The sequence below is a fragment of the Dipodomys merriami genome, unplaced genomic scaffold, assembly GCF_024711535.1.
Source record: "Dipodomys merriami isolate MVZ:Mamm:240054 unplaced genomic scaffold, mDipMer1.0.p SCAF_6, whole genome shotgun sequence".
NCBI lineage: Eukaryota > Metazoa > Chordata > Mammalia > Rodentia > Heteromyidae > Dipodomys > Dipodomys merriami.
Genome location: NW_027206179.1, coordinates 19398873 through 19415883, shown reverse-complemented (window position 1 = coordinate 19415883; position 17011 = coordinate 19398873). Strand labels below are relative to the sequence as shown.

Below are 17011 nucleotides of genomic sequence, written 5' to 3'. Positions count from 1 at the left end.
AGATTTATTTTCAGTGCAAGTTATACTTGGAATAGATCTTTTCCTTGTTTGCGCATACTGGATTACTGGGATGGGAGAGATGGGGTGAAACTGGGTCAACCACAGTTTGGACTGTCCAAGTCAAGAAAAAAAATGTGGTGTGATAAGCAACTGGAATCAGAGCATGCTTTTCAGACATCTAAGAAACGAAAGCAGCCAGCATTTAGGTACAGGAAACAAATAGAAGAAGGCGTTGTGTTTGCCCGTTTTGCTTGCCCTCCATCCTACATACCCCAAATGGCACACGCTCCTTAACAATCCCCCCTTCTCAGAGGCCACCCCTCCTCGTAACAGCTTGGGAGTTACTTATAAGTTTATTTAATATCAATCCACTGATTATTCTCCTGTCAGATATTCCTGGGGCCTGTCCTTGTGAAAAGAAACGATTTTCTGAAATCTGTGAACAGGACTTTTTATGTCAAAATAAACCATCTGCTTGTACAACTGTTTCTAATTACTTCCCTGCCTAGAGTCTCCACTCTGAGGGGCTGGGCACCAGGACCCCGCCCAGAGCAGTGCCTCTGCCCAAATCCTCCCAGGCCGTTCATCAACGCAAGCAATCGCAACTCCAGGAGAAGCTCCGGACCTGGGTTCTTCTCCTGAGCCATCTGCTGGTGACCCCTCCCTCTCCTGCCACCTCCTGAACTGTCCCACCTTGCAGAAGGGCAGCTCCCCCTGCGGAGAGCACCCAGCCCAGCCCAAGAGCTCAGCATGCGTCCCAGGGGTGTCAGGAACCTCTTCCTGCTGGCGTCCTCTTTGCTCTTTGTTGGGCTTTCTGCTGTTCCTCAGGGCTTCTCTCCTTCTCTGAGGTAAGTCTGACCTTGTTATTCTTTAAGACCGACTGCCCAGCTTTGCGTGGCAGGGCAGGAGTTTGCAGACACCCATCCTAAGCCAAGAACAGCTTCTAAAGTGGGATAAAGTGTTTTCAACCTGTCTATCCCGAATCTCTGTTCTTTGGCTGTTTTCCTTTGGAAAAATAAAACAGTTGAATATGAATACCATTTCTCTTTCTGTGAATACCTATGAGGAAGAATCACAGCCAGGAGTTTGAGGTGTGACCCTGTACCATCCAGGAGCCTAGCAAGGAATTTTATACGCTTATAATATCACCAGTGCATTGGGTACTTATCAGATCCAGAAAAGAGACACTGACGTGTCACAACAACTAAACTCAACTGTTTTAAAAGCACACTGCATAAAGACGGCGTAATGCAAACTATGCTATCATATGTAATGCGGCATAATTTATTTCTATATGTTCTTTTCTCCCTCTGACCATCTGATAGCAATGGGACATTATAAAAGAATAGTGGAAAGCCAGCCAACTGTCACATTTTGGATTAACATGCATTTTTAATCTGCACGTGTGTATTTAGATCTGGTGACATACTGCTAGGGGGACAGGGCTGGATCATCTCTGTCCCTGAGGGAGAACATCATTTGTTTTTAAAATCAAAATGCTACTTGATGATACTTAGCCGGATGACCGTTGCCAGATTCAAAATAAAAGCTAAAAGCAAACAACAATAAACTCCAAATCCCAGCCTGCCCAGGAAACATTGGGTTCCCCAGAGATGGGGCTGTATACAGGCTTCCTCCTCACAGAGCTGTGTGGATGGTATGAGGGTGGGCGAGACAAGAGCCTGACCTTGAACCTGACCTTGGCTGTGGTCTTTGTGGTCTCTGCAGAAGCTGGTCGGGCGCCCCCTGCAGGCTGTCCCGGGCCGAGTCGGAGCGCAGGTGCCGTGCCCCTGGGCAGCCCCCAGGGGGTGCGCTGTGCCATGGCCGCGGCCGCTGCGAGTGTGGAGTCTGCATCTGTCACGTGACCCAGCCAGGTACCTACTTTGGACCACTGTGCGAGTGCCACGAGTGGGTGTGCCAGACCTACGATGGGAACACCTGTGCAGGTACAGGCGGCGCCGGCTCCTCGGGGAGGGTGCTCTAGGCTTTGCCGGGCACCCGGGCCTTCAGCTCGAGGGTCAGGAGGTGGGGCAGGCATCATGCTTTCCCTGCCGGGCATCATGCATTCCCTGCATACACACACACACACACACACACACACACACACACACACACACAATATACACTGGTACTGGGGCTTAAACTCAAGGCCTGATAGCTGGCCCTCTACTAGTTGACCTGTGTCTCCAGCTCTGGGTTTTGCTGGTCCATTGGAGATAAGATCAGCTTGGATTTGTCTGTCTGGGCTAGCTGTTTGACTTTCTGAGCTGAAGTGAAACTCAGTATTTTTCAGAAGTAGAGTGAAAAAAAATACGTTAAAAAAAGATGTGTTTTAAATTCTGATATTGGGAAAGGATAAGCAATTTCTTGAGAGAGAACCCTTCACCACTTTCCTAGGTTCACATAAACGTGCCATTTACAGGAGGCCAACAGCCCCAGTTCATCCTGACCATACAGGAACTCTATTAGTTAAAAGGACAAACATAATGAATTCCGAGAAGGGGTTTGGCAAATTTGTAAGGAAAAAAAATAGCAATGTATTTTGCCCTTGATGCTACTAAGAGTAAGACGTCCAAGAATAACACAGAGAGATCAAACATATTTGAGAGCAAAATATTTTCCCTTGGCACCTAACTCAGGAGTACATTGTGAGAGTTCTTCATTTGTAGTCTGTCTAAACATGGGGAAAATAATCCTAGAAGGAAAAGGGCTGAGGTAGAAGTCAGTGCCTAGGTGTATGGAAACATGTGGTTTGTTTGCTAACCTGTGAAGACTAGAGCTCAAACCTTGAAAAACATTAAACGACCTACTTGCTGTTATTTTTTTAATGGTGTGTGTGTGTGTCTGTGTATGTGCATGTGCATGCCATTATTAGGGCTTGACCTCCAGGCCTGGGTGTTGTCCTTTAGGTTTTTTTTTTTCCCTGAAGGCTGGAGTTCTACTCCTTGAGCCACAGCTCTAAGCCTCTGACTAATTAGGGTGAATGGACTTGCCCACCTGGGCAGGATTCAAACTGCAATCTTCAGATCTCATCCTTCTGAATAGCTAGGGTTATAGGCCTGAGCCACCTGCACCTGGCTATATTTACTCTTAACTTCATCAGTCCCAAAGGCACAGAATATTTAAGGATTGCTCTTTGGAATAAGTGCTAAATATTGCCTAATACTTCAAACCAATTCAAGTGTTACCCAGATCTTGTGGCTTTTACTGCTTTTGGCAATCCATCGTTAATATTATGAGTTTGGAGCAAACTTCCCAGGGCTTTTTCTATTGGGGTTTCATTGGTAAAGAAAGTGATGAGATGCAGCCATCAGCTGGTGAGGCAGGCAGATGGCTGAGTGCCATGATAGACTGCGGCGAGAGGGCCTGAGGGACACTTTGTTCAGAGGCTGCAGAAGAATGCTGTGGGTATGGGTCTTCTCTCCTCCCGTCGAAAGGGATTTGTTGTTTACTCATAACATCTTCACCACTGCATTCCTTCCTTCTTGATAGTGGATGCCGTACTGAGTCATCACATGGTTTTGTTTGAGTTGTGTGCATTTCTATACAGGGAAAAATGCTCTTGGTAGTTCAGTGTTGAATGAAATAAATGTGTTCTTCCATTCTCACTCACAGAGACTTCTCTCCTGGGCCTTATGCAGAATCTGCCCCTGTGAGAACGTTGGTCACTTTTGTTAAGCCCTGAATATATCCTTACCCAGATCCTACAAGGTCAGCCTGTTCTGTATTTCAGATTTAGTGTCTCAATTCCATTTTCAAAGAGTTCCAATTTTGAGACTGATATGGAAACTGATCAGGATTTCTGTTGGTACAGCTCTGGGTCTTCTTCACCTTTGTAAATCTCTTCCAGAAATAGCTTTCTAGAGACATCCTCAACCACCATGAGGAAAACAAAGCCCTCCTCTGGTAGAATGTCATAAAGTGACCAAGAGTTTGGAATCTGGGGCTTGCCTTACAGAATTACAATCAGGCTTAACATTTATAAAAAAATGTCAAATACATAATACACAATTTATGCTCAGTACATTTTAATCTATCTATCTATCTATCTACCTTCTATCTATCTATCTATCTATCTATCTATCTATCTATCTATCTATCTATCTATCTATCTATCTATCTATCATCTAATCTATCTAGCTATCTGATATGGTGTGGCAGTGAAGCACAAAAGGTAGGAAAGTAGACATAAATAGGTGGATGGATGGATAAATAGGATTTATAGTTACTGGGAATTGTGTGTGTGTGTGTGTGTGTGTGTGTGTGTGTGTGTGTGTGTGTGTGTGCATATGCGAACACACCCTTGTGTGCTTGCTGATACTGGGGATTGAGATCAGGTCCTGGTGCTGTCCCTAAGCTTTGTTACTCAAGGATTGTGCTCTACCACTTAAGCCACAGCTCCACTTCTAGCTTTTTGGTGATTAATTGGAGATAAAAGTTTCATGAATAGCTGGTCACCAGTGGTTCAAGCTTGTAATCTTAGCTACTCAGGAGGCTGAGATCAAAGCTGAAGAGCTGAGGGACAGTGCCCTGGCCCAGAGTTCAAGCCCTATGACCAACAAACAAACAAACAAAAAGTCTTATGAACTTTTCTGCTCCTACTGGCTTTGAACCATGATCCTCATATCTGAGCCTCCTTAGTAGCTGTGATTACAGGCATGAACCACTGGTACCCAGCATTATTGGGCATTTTGATAAAATAAGAATAGCTTGTTTTCTTCATGTAATATAGGCCCATTATTGATTTAAAGCCCAAAAGGTCAAGCAAGGACTGTTATTTTGACCTCATCTCAGAGCATCTGGTGAGACACGTTGCACTCTTTTAAGTACAGTGTTGAGATTTTCTATTGTGAATCACAAAACACGTACTTTAGTCTGAATTACTTGAAAGTGATTATATTCAGACTACCAAGTCAATTCTACTTTTTCATGATGCATCAATCTGCCTCACGCTTCTATAGTATAGGGGTTTGGCCTACAGACTGTTGTTGTAGTTTTGTCTGTTAGGGATAAAACTACATTTGGTGAACTGTGCCTGTGAGCACAGGATATTTTCCAAGCGTGTCTGGGTAATCCCATGTCTAGCCCTGGTCACACTTCAATAAAATGTTGGTCATTTCAATCTGCTTTTTATTTTGTCAGTCACGGGGCCTGAACTCTGTCCCTTAGCTCTTCAGCTCAAGGCTAGCACTCTACCACTTGAGCCACAGCACCACTTCCAGCTTTTTCTGCTTATGTGCTGCTGCAGAATTGAACCCAGGGCCTCATGCATGCAAGGCAAGCACTCTACCAATGAGCCACCTTTCCAGCCCCTCAATCTGCTTTTGAAAGATGTCACTCAAAGAGTTTAGATATAGTCATAGGGAATAACTCATGAATTCAGACTGAGCCAACACCTAGCAAGTATTGTGTATTTGTTAGATTCTCTTCTGACAAGGGGGATTCGTGATTTTATGTCCACCTTTCTTCCTGCCTTGAGTGCACCTATGCTCCCGGTATCACCTTTGGAGCTGCAGATACAAATGGGGACCCCGAGGTGGGGGGGTGTCTTAACCTCTTGCCAGGCACCTGCTTCTTAGAGGCTCAGTGGAGCTGGGCTCCTGGGCCTGGGCTGCTTGTCTCAGGGCTGCTTCTGTACATACCATGGATGATGTGTTATCTTGTCTAAGCCTCTGAATTTGCTGTTCTTGCTCACTAATTTGTATCCTGTGTTTACTGAAGATTCACATCCAAAAGTTCAAGCCCCTTAGAATAGGGGAGTGTATAGAATACTTAGCTTGAACTCCTGAGACCAGTAGGGCTGGGTTCCCCATTAGTTTACCTGCTCCAAGTTGGTTATTTCTTTGAGATATATGTCATTTGCTCCATGCAAAAGTGTGGGGGGGATTTACACTGTGGGGAGGGCGACCGCAATTTCAAGGGAGCAGACATCCACAAAGCACAGCTGTCTCCCTGAATGGGAGCTGTTATTGCTGTTGCTTTTAAACCTCCAAGCTCTAAGGGACTTACGCAAAGGCACATGGGAATATTCTCTTGCTTTAATTGTATTTGCTAGTGATGAGATAGCCAGGGATGGTCAAGATAGTTTCAACATATATGATTTTTGCTTGTCTTTTATCTTTTAGGAAGTTACTGTGTTTGTGTGAGGGAGGCAGAAGTTTTAAAAATTCTAATTACCAGAATTGAATTCCCAAAGAGAATACAAAAAAAGTATGTACTGGCTTAAATATAAAACCTTTCTAGTTTCTATGTATATCTAAAACTTATGAAAACATGACGCCCATTTGCTCTAAAGTACCAATAGAGAGGAGAGTGGATGTGAGTGTATCCACCACAAAAGTCAAAAGTATGCACATGGAAACCAGCTATGGTTAGTTGTTCCACAGTATAGGTGTCCTTCAAATTTTTACGTTGTGTGCAATGAACACACACAATTCTGTCACTTGGGACAAATAAAGAAAAATCAGTAAATGCGAATGATACTTCATGCAGAGAATAGAGTCTACATCAACCCAAAGAGCAGGCATGTGATGTTTAAATATTAACCCAACACATCTCTGGGTAGAGGCTCCATGCTTGAGTTCATTAGGGAAGCCCTCGGTGAGTGAGTGTCTTCTCAGCTCACTAATGCTCACACACACCAGGTGACAGAGGAACAGGAATCTCAGCCCATGGAGGCACACCTCGCTCATCCCCATTTCCCACCCAGTCGGGTCAATGACTCATGGAGTAGAATGACAGACTCTCTAAGTCATTTAAATGATTCTTCTTCCCTTTTATTTAGTTATTATTTTACTTTATTTTATTGTAAGGGTGATGTATGGAGGCTTTACAGTTACATGTTAGGTAATGAGCACATTTCCCTTGAAACATTTTTATACCCTCCCTTGTTTTCTCCCTCTTTCTCTCTCCCTCCTCCAACTCTCCTCCTTCCCAAGTTGTAAAGTTCATTTCCGACATAGTAACATAGTATCTTGTGAGTAGCTGTTGCATAGGTTCACCATTTGTCCTTTGTCTAACCATTTTGTTATTCCTCTGCCTTTTCCCAAATCAGATCTATATCTTTATCTATATCTATGACACAGGGTACCAAAATCAAAAACAGTGACAACAGGGGATAAACCAAAGGAAAAGAAAACAAAAGAAAAATGAAATAACTTCATTTAGTACATTAAAAAACAAAAACAAAGAAACAAACAAAAGAAATCCTTCTTAGAAAAATGTCTACTTTAAATGCCTAGGCATTTATAATTTAACTGAAGTAGGTTAACAAGTGTGTTCTATGACTCTTTCTAGTCTTATTTTCAACCATAGTCTTCAAATTTAACCAGTCTAAGTTTAGTGTGTATACATTTATATTATCCCATGTTCATTCAAATGTACATGTCCAAACATGCAAACTGATCCTTGTGTGTTCTCTATCTCTGTCTGTCTCTCTGTCTCTGTATCTCTGTCTCTCTCTCTCTCACTCACTTTTTTTCTGCATTAGGAATCTACCATGGATCTGGCATCAATGGCTCATGCCTGTAATCCTAGCTATTCAGGAGGCTGAAATCTGAGGACTGTGGTTTGAAGCCAACCCAGGCAGGAAAGTGTGTTAAGCTCATCTCCAATTAACCACCAAAATTCTGGAAAAGGAGGTGTGGCTCAAGTGGTACAATGCTAAACTTAAGCAAAGGTCAGGGATAGCATTCAGGCCTTCAGTTCATGACCCGGGACCTGCTTCAGTGTTCTCTCTCTCTCTCTCTCTCTCTCTCTCTCTCTCTCTCTCTCTCTCTCTCTCTCTCTCTCTCTCTCTCTCTCTCTTCTCTCTTCTCTCTCTCTCTCTCATACACACACACACACACACAAACACACACATTCACACACATCTACCATTCTAGTTTAATATTAAAAAGAAGTGAATTTTACCACCCCCATTATTAGTATCTGTTACGCTATGTCCCTACATGCACACAGTATACCGGTGATGTCACCCTAGGTCATTCTTCCTCTCCGTCCTCTCCCTTCCCAAACCCATCTCAGCAAGCATTCTTGTTCCATTTTCCATACATGTATGTACTGTATTTTGGTCTATAATAGTCTCCAGTATGGTAGTGTTACTTTACTAAATTGTGCCTCTAGTTAGTTCCACCTTATTTGTTTTATGTTTTTGATATAGAAGAACTAGTATTTCAAATTCAGATCCAAAGCTAAATACACAGCACACACCTTCATACATATAGCTGCATGCAGCTTCCTAGCACTGTGACTTTGTGCATGTAGAGTATAGGAATTCTCCAGCTACATGTGAGGGATCCCTGGCACAAAGACATGGTAACAAAAATGCCTTCAGATGTTGCCAGTCTTGGCAAAGGCAAGTTTTCCATCAGGGGACCTGGACCATCAGAAGCCTTTGTCCTTTCGGGGAATTTAGTTTCCAGAGCTGATCTTGGATTCAAGGGCAGGCACCATGTTTGCCGAAGTGGAGAAGTCTCATATTGCTAGGTCTGTATGTGCCAGGGGGCTCTCTTGGCAGGATTTTAGGCTCCTGCCTGGGTGAATTCTTAAGCTATTTTCCATCAACTCTTAAGTTGATAAAGATAGAAAGTGGCAAATCAAATTTTCTTGGGGAAAAAAGGAGTGTTTTGTCTTTTCAAGAATCACATTTCCTGGCAAATAGGGAACTATATTTGGTAATAGATCTCCCTCTTCTGCCTTCTCCAAATCATCTTCCTTAAAGCTGGGTAGAAGAATGATGGCTTTATAAAGGAAAAAGAAAAACAAGAGCTTTCTAAGGGCACTGACTTCTTTGACCTTGCATCACCCCTGGCTTAGCTTGGACAGGGAAATAAGTGCCTCTGTGAGAGTCTTGTCATTTCAGGTACCTAGGAGGAGTCTTTAGTGTATATACCAAATAATTCCAACTGAATAGTGCCCACCCCAATTTCCTGTTCCATTATTTTATCAGGAAATTTCCTAGGAAAAGGCAGACCAGAAGATCCTTTTTTAAGAGGTCAATGAATTGGGGCATTGCTTATTGTCTCTTAGGGTAAGGCACACGCACACATTTGTGACAAAGTCAGTGGTAGAGTATAAGAGCCAAAATCAGAAAATCAAAACATGGTAAATACATCTTCTAATTGATCACTACTGCCCTTTCAAAGCTATCATTTTCTGCTGTGTTGAGTCATTAGACCAAACTAGCTATTTTTCTAAACAAAATGACTTGGCTATTTAAGTCTTTTCCTCTTCGAAACACACAAGACAAGGTAGAGACTTTTCGTTTTTTGGTCAACACCATCAGTTATGTAAGCTCCAGGAGAATTTTTGGACCTGAAAATAATGCTTTTAAGAAAAAAAATTCAATATGGTGGACAAAATTCTCTAGTTTACCTGATTGGATAGATTTAAACCTTAAAGTCAATTTTGCATTAGTAATAACAAAGGAACAGTGGAGAAATAATCAACTTACATTTCCTTTTGCTTTGGTGGGAGATATTTTTGCACAAAGGAATTCATTCAATTTTCATGACTTGTAAAAGCAGTCAAAATAATTATTTTCTCACCATCAGACTAAGAAGCCTAGAAAAGAAATTCCCCCTAAAATCAATGTAAGGCTTATTTTCAAACATAACATGACAGTTGTCCCCAAACCACATAATTGAGGGAAATTTTTTCATAAGTTTTCAGAGGACTAAAATGTAGGCACAATTTTAAAATACCTCATTTCTGCATGTAAAGATAAAACTTTGAGGTCTGAAGCTCAGGCAGTACAGCACCTGCCAAGCAATCAAAAACCCCCGACTTCAAGCCTGCCTTAGTACTACCTAGCATTGGATGGATTAAACTTCTATTGATTTTGTTATGAAAAGCCAAATTTGATTACCATTTTGTTTTATGTCAGTAAGTATGCATAAAGGCTTAAATATTATGACAGTATTCTCCCCGAAATCCCTTCTGTATTTAATGCCAAAGAAATTGAAGTAAGAGAATTTGTTTATTTGTCATGCCAAGAAAGAACATTTTCTCAGCTGTAATTGAGGTTCTTATAGTGATTGCACTTAGCATCAACTATTATCCACATAAGAATGGTTCTCCTGAGCCAGCAACTGAAGAAACTGCACCACAACTTATAACTTTCCTTGTCTATAAAAGTAAGAGAAAAAGCCAGATGCTGATGGCTCATGCCTGTGATTTATGCCTACTCAGGAGGCTGAAATCTGAAGATCATGGTTTAGATACAGTCCAGGCAGGAAAGTCCATGAGACTCTTATCTTCAATTAACTACCCAAAAGCCAGAAATAGAGCTGTGGTTCAAAGTGGTGTGCACATGCACACACACACACACACACACACACACACAGAGTGGAAAGAGGACATGAATCTATTCATTATTTCCATGAATATTGATTTCCATTCTATTCTGTTTTATGAATTTGGGGCTTTTTGAATAAGTCACATTAGCGAGTTCTTCCTTTTGCTCTTATCAAAGTACTCATGAAATGAACTCCAGAATTTCAAAGTTGTGAACAATTTAATATATGTATAACTGTTTTGAGACGAAAGCAATCTGCAGCAACTTAAATTCTTAGGAAGGGAATTGATGAAATGAATCTAGAAATCAGGATGAGTTGACCTGGTCATCTAGAAGGCTGCTCGCACCTCGGAAATGGATGTGCTGTCCCTCGGGTCAGGACTTGGAGGCTGTGTGGGACATCCTTCATGCATCAATCATCAGCATGCTGGGATTCCTCAAATTCTATCTGTTCTGTGCCTCCAATATTCCAGCCGATATGCACGATGTAGAACTTAAAGACAGGGAGCACTGATATCCTACTAATATAGTCTTTCATGGATGTAGGAAAGCTGATTGCACAAGTTTGGAGATGGAGAGCGAGGGCAATGTTGGAAAATGCCTGAGATCTGTAAATGAAAAAGAAAAGCTAGTTGCTATTTCCCACTATTGTTCCTTGCTGTGTGGTCTTTTGCAAGTCACATAACTTCTATGAGCCTCCACTGAGATGTATTAAACATCTCTCAGATAGTTATCTAAAGAAAGATAGGCATGTTACGATCAGACCAAGAAGGGGAGAGAAACCATATAAAGGGAGATGTCAAATCCAGTGGCTAGGACTAATAGGGGAGTGGGAAGATTTTGCCTTCCTAGGTTACTACTAACCAGAAAAATCATGTGACCTTCAACTTAACCTTTAAAGCTCTACTGGCTTTGATGATTTTAGAAACTCTCACTTTCCATAGGTATATATACGTTACCCCTCCCATCTCTGTGAGTTCCACACATGTCAATGTAACCAAATGTTGTTTCAACATATTCAGGAAAGAATTGCATTTATACTGATGACACACAGACAAATAAACACGTGCTGCAACCACTGGTCTATCCTTCCTATTGTATTGAGTTACACTGTAGTTTAAGTAATCTAGAGATGATTTAAATTGTACAAGAGGGTGTGCTTAGGTTACTTATCACTTCGTAGGAAGGCTGTGGGTATCTGTGGGGTTTTGTATTCACTGTTTCTTGGAACAATTCCTGGAGACACCCAGGGAGACTGTGCTTAGTGACAGTTTGCTGTCTGCATGCTCTGTGGCCTGGGCTTCCCTGTCCTGAGGTAGACTCAGTCTAGACAAAACGGTCTGCCAGGTAACTGAGCAAGGCAATCCTGAGGTCCAAGAACAGCCCCACGAATGCACTGTGCAGACTGATGTCTGGAGAATAGCAATAGCCGAGAAGAGAGTTTCCTTTCCTAGAAGAGCAACCTTGTGTGGGTATACTTTAAAATGTAGATTTAATTACAGTAATGAGTCTTGTGAGCTCACTATAGATAAAAATATGGTAATGATAGTTGAGTTCATGTTTGTTTAGAATTTGCTATGTATCTTCTGCCTGGTATTAAATTGTCAAAATAAGCCTGTGGTACAGTAAAGGCATCCTATCCTTCTAAAAATAAAGGCACAAACCTGAGAAACATCAGTGAAATGTGTGGCATCACATACTGTCTCCTAGCTAAACTGTCTACATCATCACTGTTACTGCGGTAAGCACAGCGCCACCAGACCACAAATGCACGAAACCTATTAACTCCCTTTTCTATGACTTTGAGTTTGCCACCACAGGGCGTGTAAGGATATATGGGGATGTCAAAAGAAGACCCCTTTCTACAACAGCAGTTGACAATAACAAACTTACTTCTTTTAATTGAAAGAAGACATTTTGTTTACTTTAATTTTTCTCATACAAAGCCCCCCAAAATTCCCTAACACCCCAGGAAAACAGAATGATAAATTACTTAGAGATGAAAAATAATATTTTTATTTTTTATGTAGTTCCTATTGTGGACTTAGTTTTATTTATATGTTGTCTTGTTCTTTGTGGAGAGACATATTTTCTTTAATGCTTGAAAATTCTTAATCCTTTTTGTCTTTACCTTGGCCCAAGTTGAATTTCTAGATAAAACACCACAGGGTAAGTGATACCCCCCCCAAAAAAAATAATACATGGAATGAGTGGTATATTCAAATCACAGTAAACAAATCTTACTGAATTTGAAGACAGAGTGTGAAACACTATCCAAATGAAAATCAGAAACAAAATTTAAAAGGGACTAAGCTCCAGTTGGCTGTGAAATAATATTAAATTTTGTATGATTTAATCCAAGAGTAAGGGCAGGAATAGCCTAAGTATTTGAAGAAAAAATAGAATTTTTTTTCAAATTTGTTGAAGACTGTGCTTACAGTGCAGAAAACTCAATGAATCTGAAGGGGAAGGGATTCTGAAGAAACCTTGTGAAGGCATGTCATAATTCACTTGTTCAAAATTAGTAATAAAGAGAAAAAAAATAAAAGCAGCAAGAACTGGGTGCTGGTGGCTCATGACTATAATCTTAGCTACTCTGGAGGCTGACATATGAGGACTGAGGTTCGAAGCCAGCCCAGGCAGGAAAGTCCCTGAGACTCTAATCTCCAATTAATCACCAAAAAAGCCAGAAGTGGTGCTGGTAGAGTGCTAGCCTTGAGCAAAAGGAGCGTAGGGACAGCGCCCAGGCCGAGAGTTCAATCCCCAGTCCTGGCACACAATAATATGAGAGGGAATACTTTAGGCAGAAAGAAAATGGTACAATGTTGAAATGTGAGTCTACACGAGAAAATGAAGAGAACTAGAAATGGCAACTAAATATATATATTGTGTGCATATATATATATCATTGTTTTTTCCAATGTATATGTATCTTCATAAGAGGAGATCAGAGGATAAGATTGTGACTGCAATTAAAACTAAAAATAAACACATCAACCATCTGCCCAAACTCCCAATCCCAACAACAAAACGGGATAGTAGGTAACTGGGTGTATGAAGATTATTTGAGAAACAGAAGAAAATGATAAACAGTGCAAATAAGTAACATAGGTTTCATTGAAGTCATAGCAATTATAGATATAGAGCAATCTGCACATCCTGTGTTGTCCTTTTAAAGGGAGTACACTTTTTAGCTTCACACACACACATACACACACACACACATATACACACACATACACACACATACTGAGCTGATCCCATATCTTGGATGGAAGAGTGTGTAGTTTTCAGAGTTCATTTCTTTTCATGGACATAGATTAAGAACTTGTGCCTGGCTCAGATTTCAAAGGGAAATCTGTTTCCAAGGGATTGACATTAGATTGCTTTCAGGAAAGCATTCATCATCACTAGGAAAGTTTCTTGGTCAAAGAAAACGTAAGCCAACTATTAACTCTACCTTGTGAGGGACATAGTTACAGAAAAGCTATGTGATCTCAACCTGCCCATGCCTGGACACCCTCCACTCCACTGAGAAACAGTGCAGTGTGGTGCAATTGGAAGTGTTGTTCGCAGAGCATGTGCAGATGCTGTGTCTTCTCTGCCATCTGTTATCCGGGGAATCCCCTGCAGCCTCTGAGGTATGCAAGGAAGGGGAATCTCCCTTGCAGGAGGTGCTCATGAATGCTGTGCATATATTACGTCTTTAATTCTCAAAGGGAATGAATTGTATTCCTTTTCTCTTATTTGTGGTTATTTCTTTTTATTTTTTATTTTATTATATTGAAAAGGTGATGAGCTGGAGGGATGACGGTTACATAGGTAAGGTAATAAATACATATGTTTTTAATCATTGTTACCCCATCCCTTTTGATCTCCCCCTTACCGCTCCCTTTTCCTCCTCTACCCCAAGTTGTAAGGTTCATATCCCACACAGTGTCAAGTGAATATCAATGTGACTGTGGTTCATCCATTGTTCTGCTGTTTCTGTGATTCCCTTTTCCTTCCACATATTGCATTGTCTATTGTGCAAAAACATGAGATACAAAAAGCTAAGAGAAACAAGGAGAGAAAAAACAATAGAGAAAAAAGAAGGAACTACATACAGGCTGTAATGAGAAACTCTTGTTTCTGTAAATTGGAGTTCATGTTAATATGCTTCATTTTATGTAGTCCTTTGCACTAAACACTTGGGTTATTGAGAGCCCCTGTTAAGAATATCATATACATATTCTTACAAATGAGGGAAATTATCTGACCTACTTTTTCTTTTACTTCTTTAGATAGTTACAGGAAACCACCTGATCTGTACCCCGCTGGAATGAATAGCCCAGAGGGGTTCGCTGTTTTGAATAGCTTGTGTAGCATACCAAAGTAACTAAGAGGTGCGATTACTTTATCTCTGCCCTGAGGTGCTATCTCCAAGTGAGGAAATTTGTTTTTTTTAATCTCCAAACTACATCTGTAAGCATAGAAGTAATAGTGAGGTGTCTCTGCCTTGAAATGTGTTATGAGACAGCATTTGTCTTGTCAAATTGAAGATTAAAGAGACTATTGAAACTGTATATAAGTAAAATGTTATTTTATAAAGTCTTGACATACTAGAGTAATGGATACCTGATGACATGAATAGAAGGGTGGGTGTGAAAAAACCCAAACAAACCAAGGCCATGTTCCAAAGTATCAAATTCTTCTTTTGAGACATAAATTGTTCATAGCTTCAAAATAAATTTCCTTCTCATTTCACCCTTGAAGATTTTTCTGGAGACTTTCTTTATCTATGAACTCATGTGATAGAGGAAAAGTGCTCAATATTCATCTAGTTTCCCTTCATGCCTTGGTAAGTTATTGGAAAGACCAGCTGACATACCTGAACACATATCAGAATCAAGGTAGGGAATGTATTGGAGAACTTCAGTCCCATCTGACTTTGGTCTGCCTCAGTAGAGAGGCTATCCCATTTCCACACATTCACACGGGAAGAATGAGAATCCCTTCAAGACAGCCCTATGAAGACCATACCTTAAAAAACAATGTAATGTGACCTTCCACCCAAGATGGTGAGGTGCGGGGGACACTTTAAGGGGAATAGCATACTTCAACAACAAGATGTAGAACAGTTCTTCTCCAGCACAAGTCCACACCACAGCATCTGAAGGAGACATCTTACATTTAAAAAAATGAATCTAAATCATAACAGGGCAGCACACTGCTGAGTAACATTTAGTAAAGCCCATTTTGAAAAAGGGGACTGGGGAACTTTTCTTATATTTTTTCACACTAGCAGTAAAAGCCTGTGTGAAGGTGCTGCTAGTGATCAGGCGATTGGAAAGGAAAGGACACTAGTCCCATTGCTGCACACAGGTTAAACAGCGTTCAGTTTGTGCAACTCATTGGTGAAAAATAGAAACCACTGAGGGAGGGGCTAGAGGTCTTGGTGCGATGATTGCTCACTTTTAGAACAAGTGAAAAGGAAAATGTTTCTCATTCTAGATTTTTGTCTCACAAGCATAGTTGTAGTGGGCGAAGTGTTGAACATGGGTAAGCTGGATTTTGATTAAATTTAGTTAGCCATTTGTAGAGGATTGGATTGTTGTGACCTCTCAGATCTCCTGCATCAAAGCCCTGACTTCCAGTGTTGAAGTATTTGGAGACAGGGCCTCTGGAACACGCTTCAGTTCAGATGAGTTTCTGTGGGTGAGATGCTGTCGTAGAGAGGAAGTAACTCCTTTCTTTGTCAGCGGTGAGGAGGTGGCAAGAACGTGATGGTCTGCTAGACAAGTAGGTAGTCCACACCAAGAATGAAATCCCATGGCACTTCTGTTCTTGTAATTCTCAGCCTCTGCAACTGTGAGAGAGAAATATCTGTGGCTTAAAGCCACTCAGTCAACAGTGCTTTTGTTACCGTAGTCTGAGCTGACTCACAGAATAAAAATAATGTTGGCCAGAGAGATTTCTGTCTGTGTGGCTGTGGGGTCTGACATACAAGCACAAAGGAATGGTCTAACCCTGAAGTCAGTGCATTCAAGACTGATGAAGGTGATGTTCCAGACAGAGCTGTTCCGGGTGCGTGGGGTTCATGCACAGAGATAGACCATCTATTCTACATCTGAGATTCTCAATGGACTTTTGAGCTGCTCTTGAAGAATGAGAGGAGGTTGGGTGCTTGGAATGTTGTGCTTTTCCAGGGGTGTGGTATTGGAAGCAAGTATAGAGAAAAGGCTAAACTACATGTAAACATTTTAGCAAAATAGGACCAGGTTAACACATGTAGGTCAAGCCACATCCACAGGTCTAGTTCTGTTGATTTCCTTGCTTCAGATTTTGGTCTGTCAGACTTAGGGGTCAGGGAAGAATGCAATCTCACTCTAAAGAGTGAAATCCTTTCTGAATAACAATTTTCTTTCTCTGTTAATTGGCTTGAGAATCTCTAAGGTTGCTCAAAAGTCAAAGATAGTTAATTGGCATTTTAATAAAGAATATCTAAAAATTTTCTTTTTCACTGGGTCCATTCTTAATAAGTGCCATGTTAGCATGTTGCGTGTGGTTTCTGGGTGGACCAATTGGCTGGCAAATAAACATGTTTCATTTTTAAAAAGATGCTGATAACTTTTCTCGTATATAATTTTTAATCTGAAGCAGATAGGTATATAAATTGCTGTAGATGGTTTTTCTTCCTTAAAGAAACCCTTCTCTATCTGTTTGAAAGGTGCA

General features: G+C 41.0%; 1 protein-coding gene across 1 annotated transcript in view; it reads left to right on the top strand.

Annotated features, from left to right (window-relative positions):
* The first annotated feature begins 591 nt into the window (after positions 1-591).
* The window catches only part of Itgbl1 (integrin subunit beta like 1), a 171858-nt gene continuing 155438 nt past the window's right edge, over positions 592-17011 (top strand). The window contains exons 1-2 of the mRNA XM_070002666.1: positions 592-848; positions 1729-1946. Coding sequence (XP_069858767.1) covers positions 751-848; positions 1729-1946 — 316 coding nt within the window. The 5' untranslated portion in view covers positions 592-750. The remainder of the gene's footprint in view (positions 849-1728; positions 1947-17011) is intronic.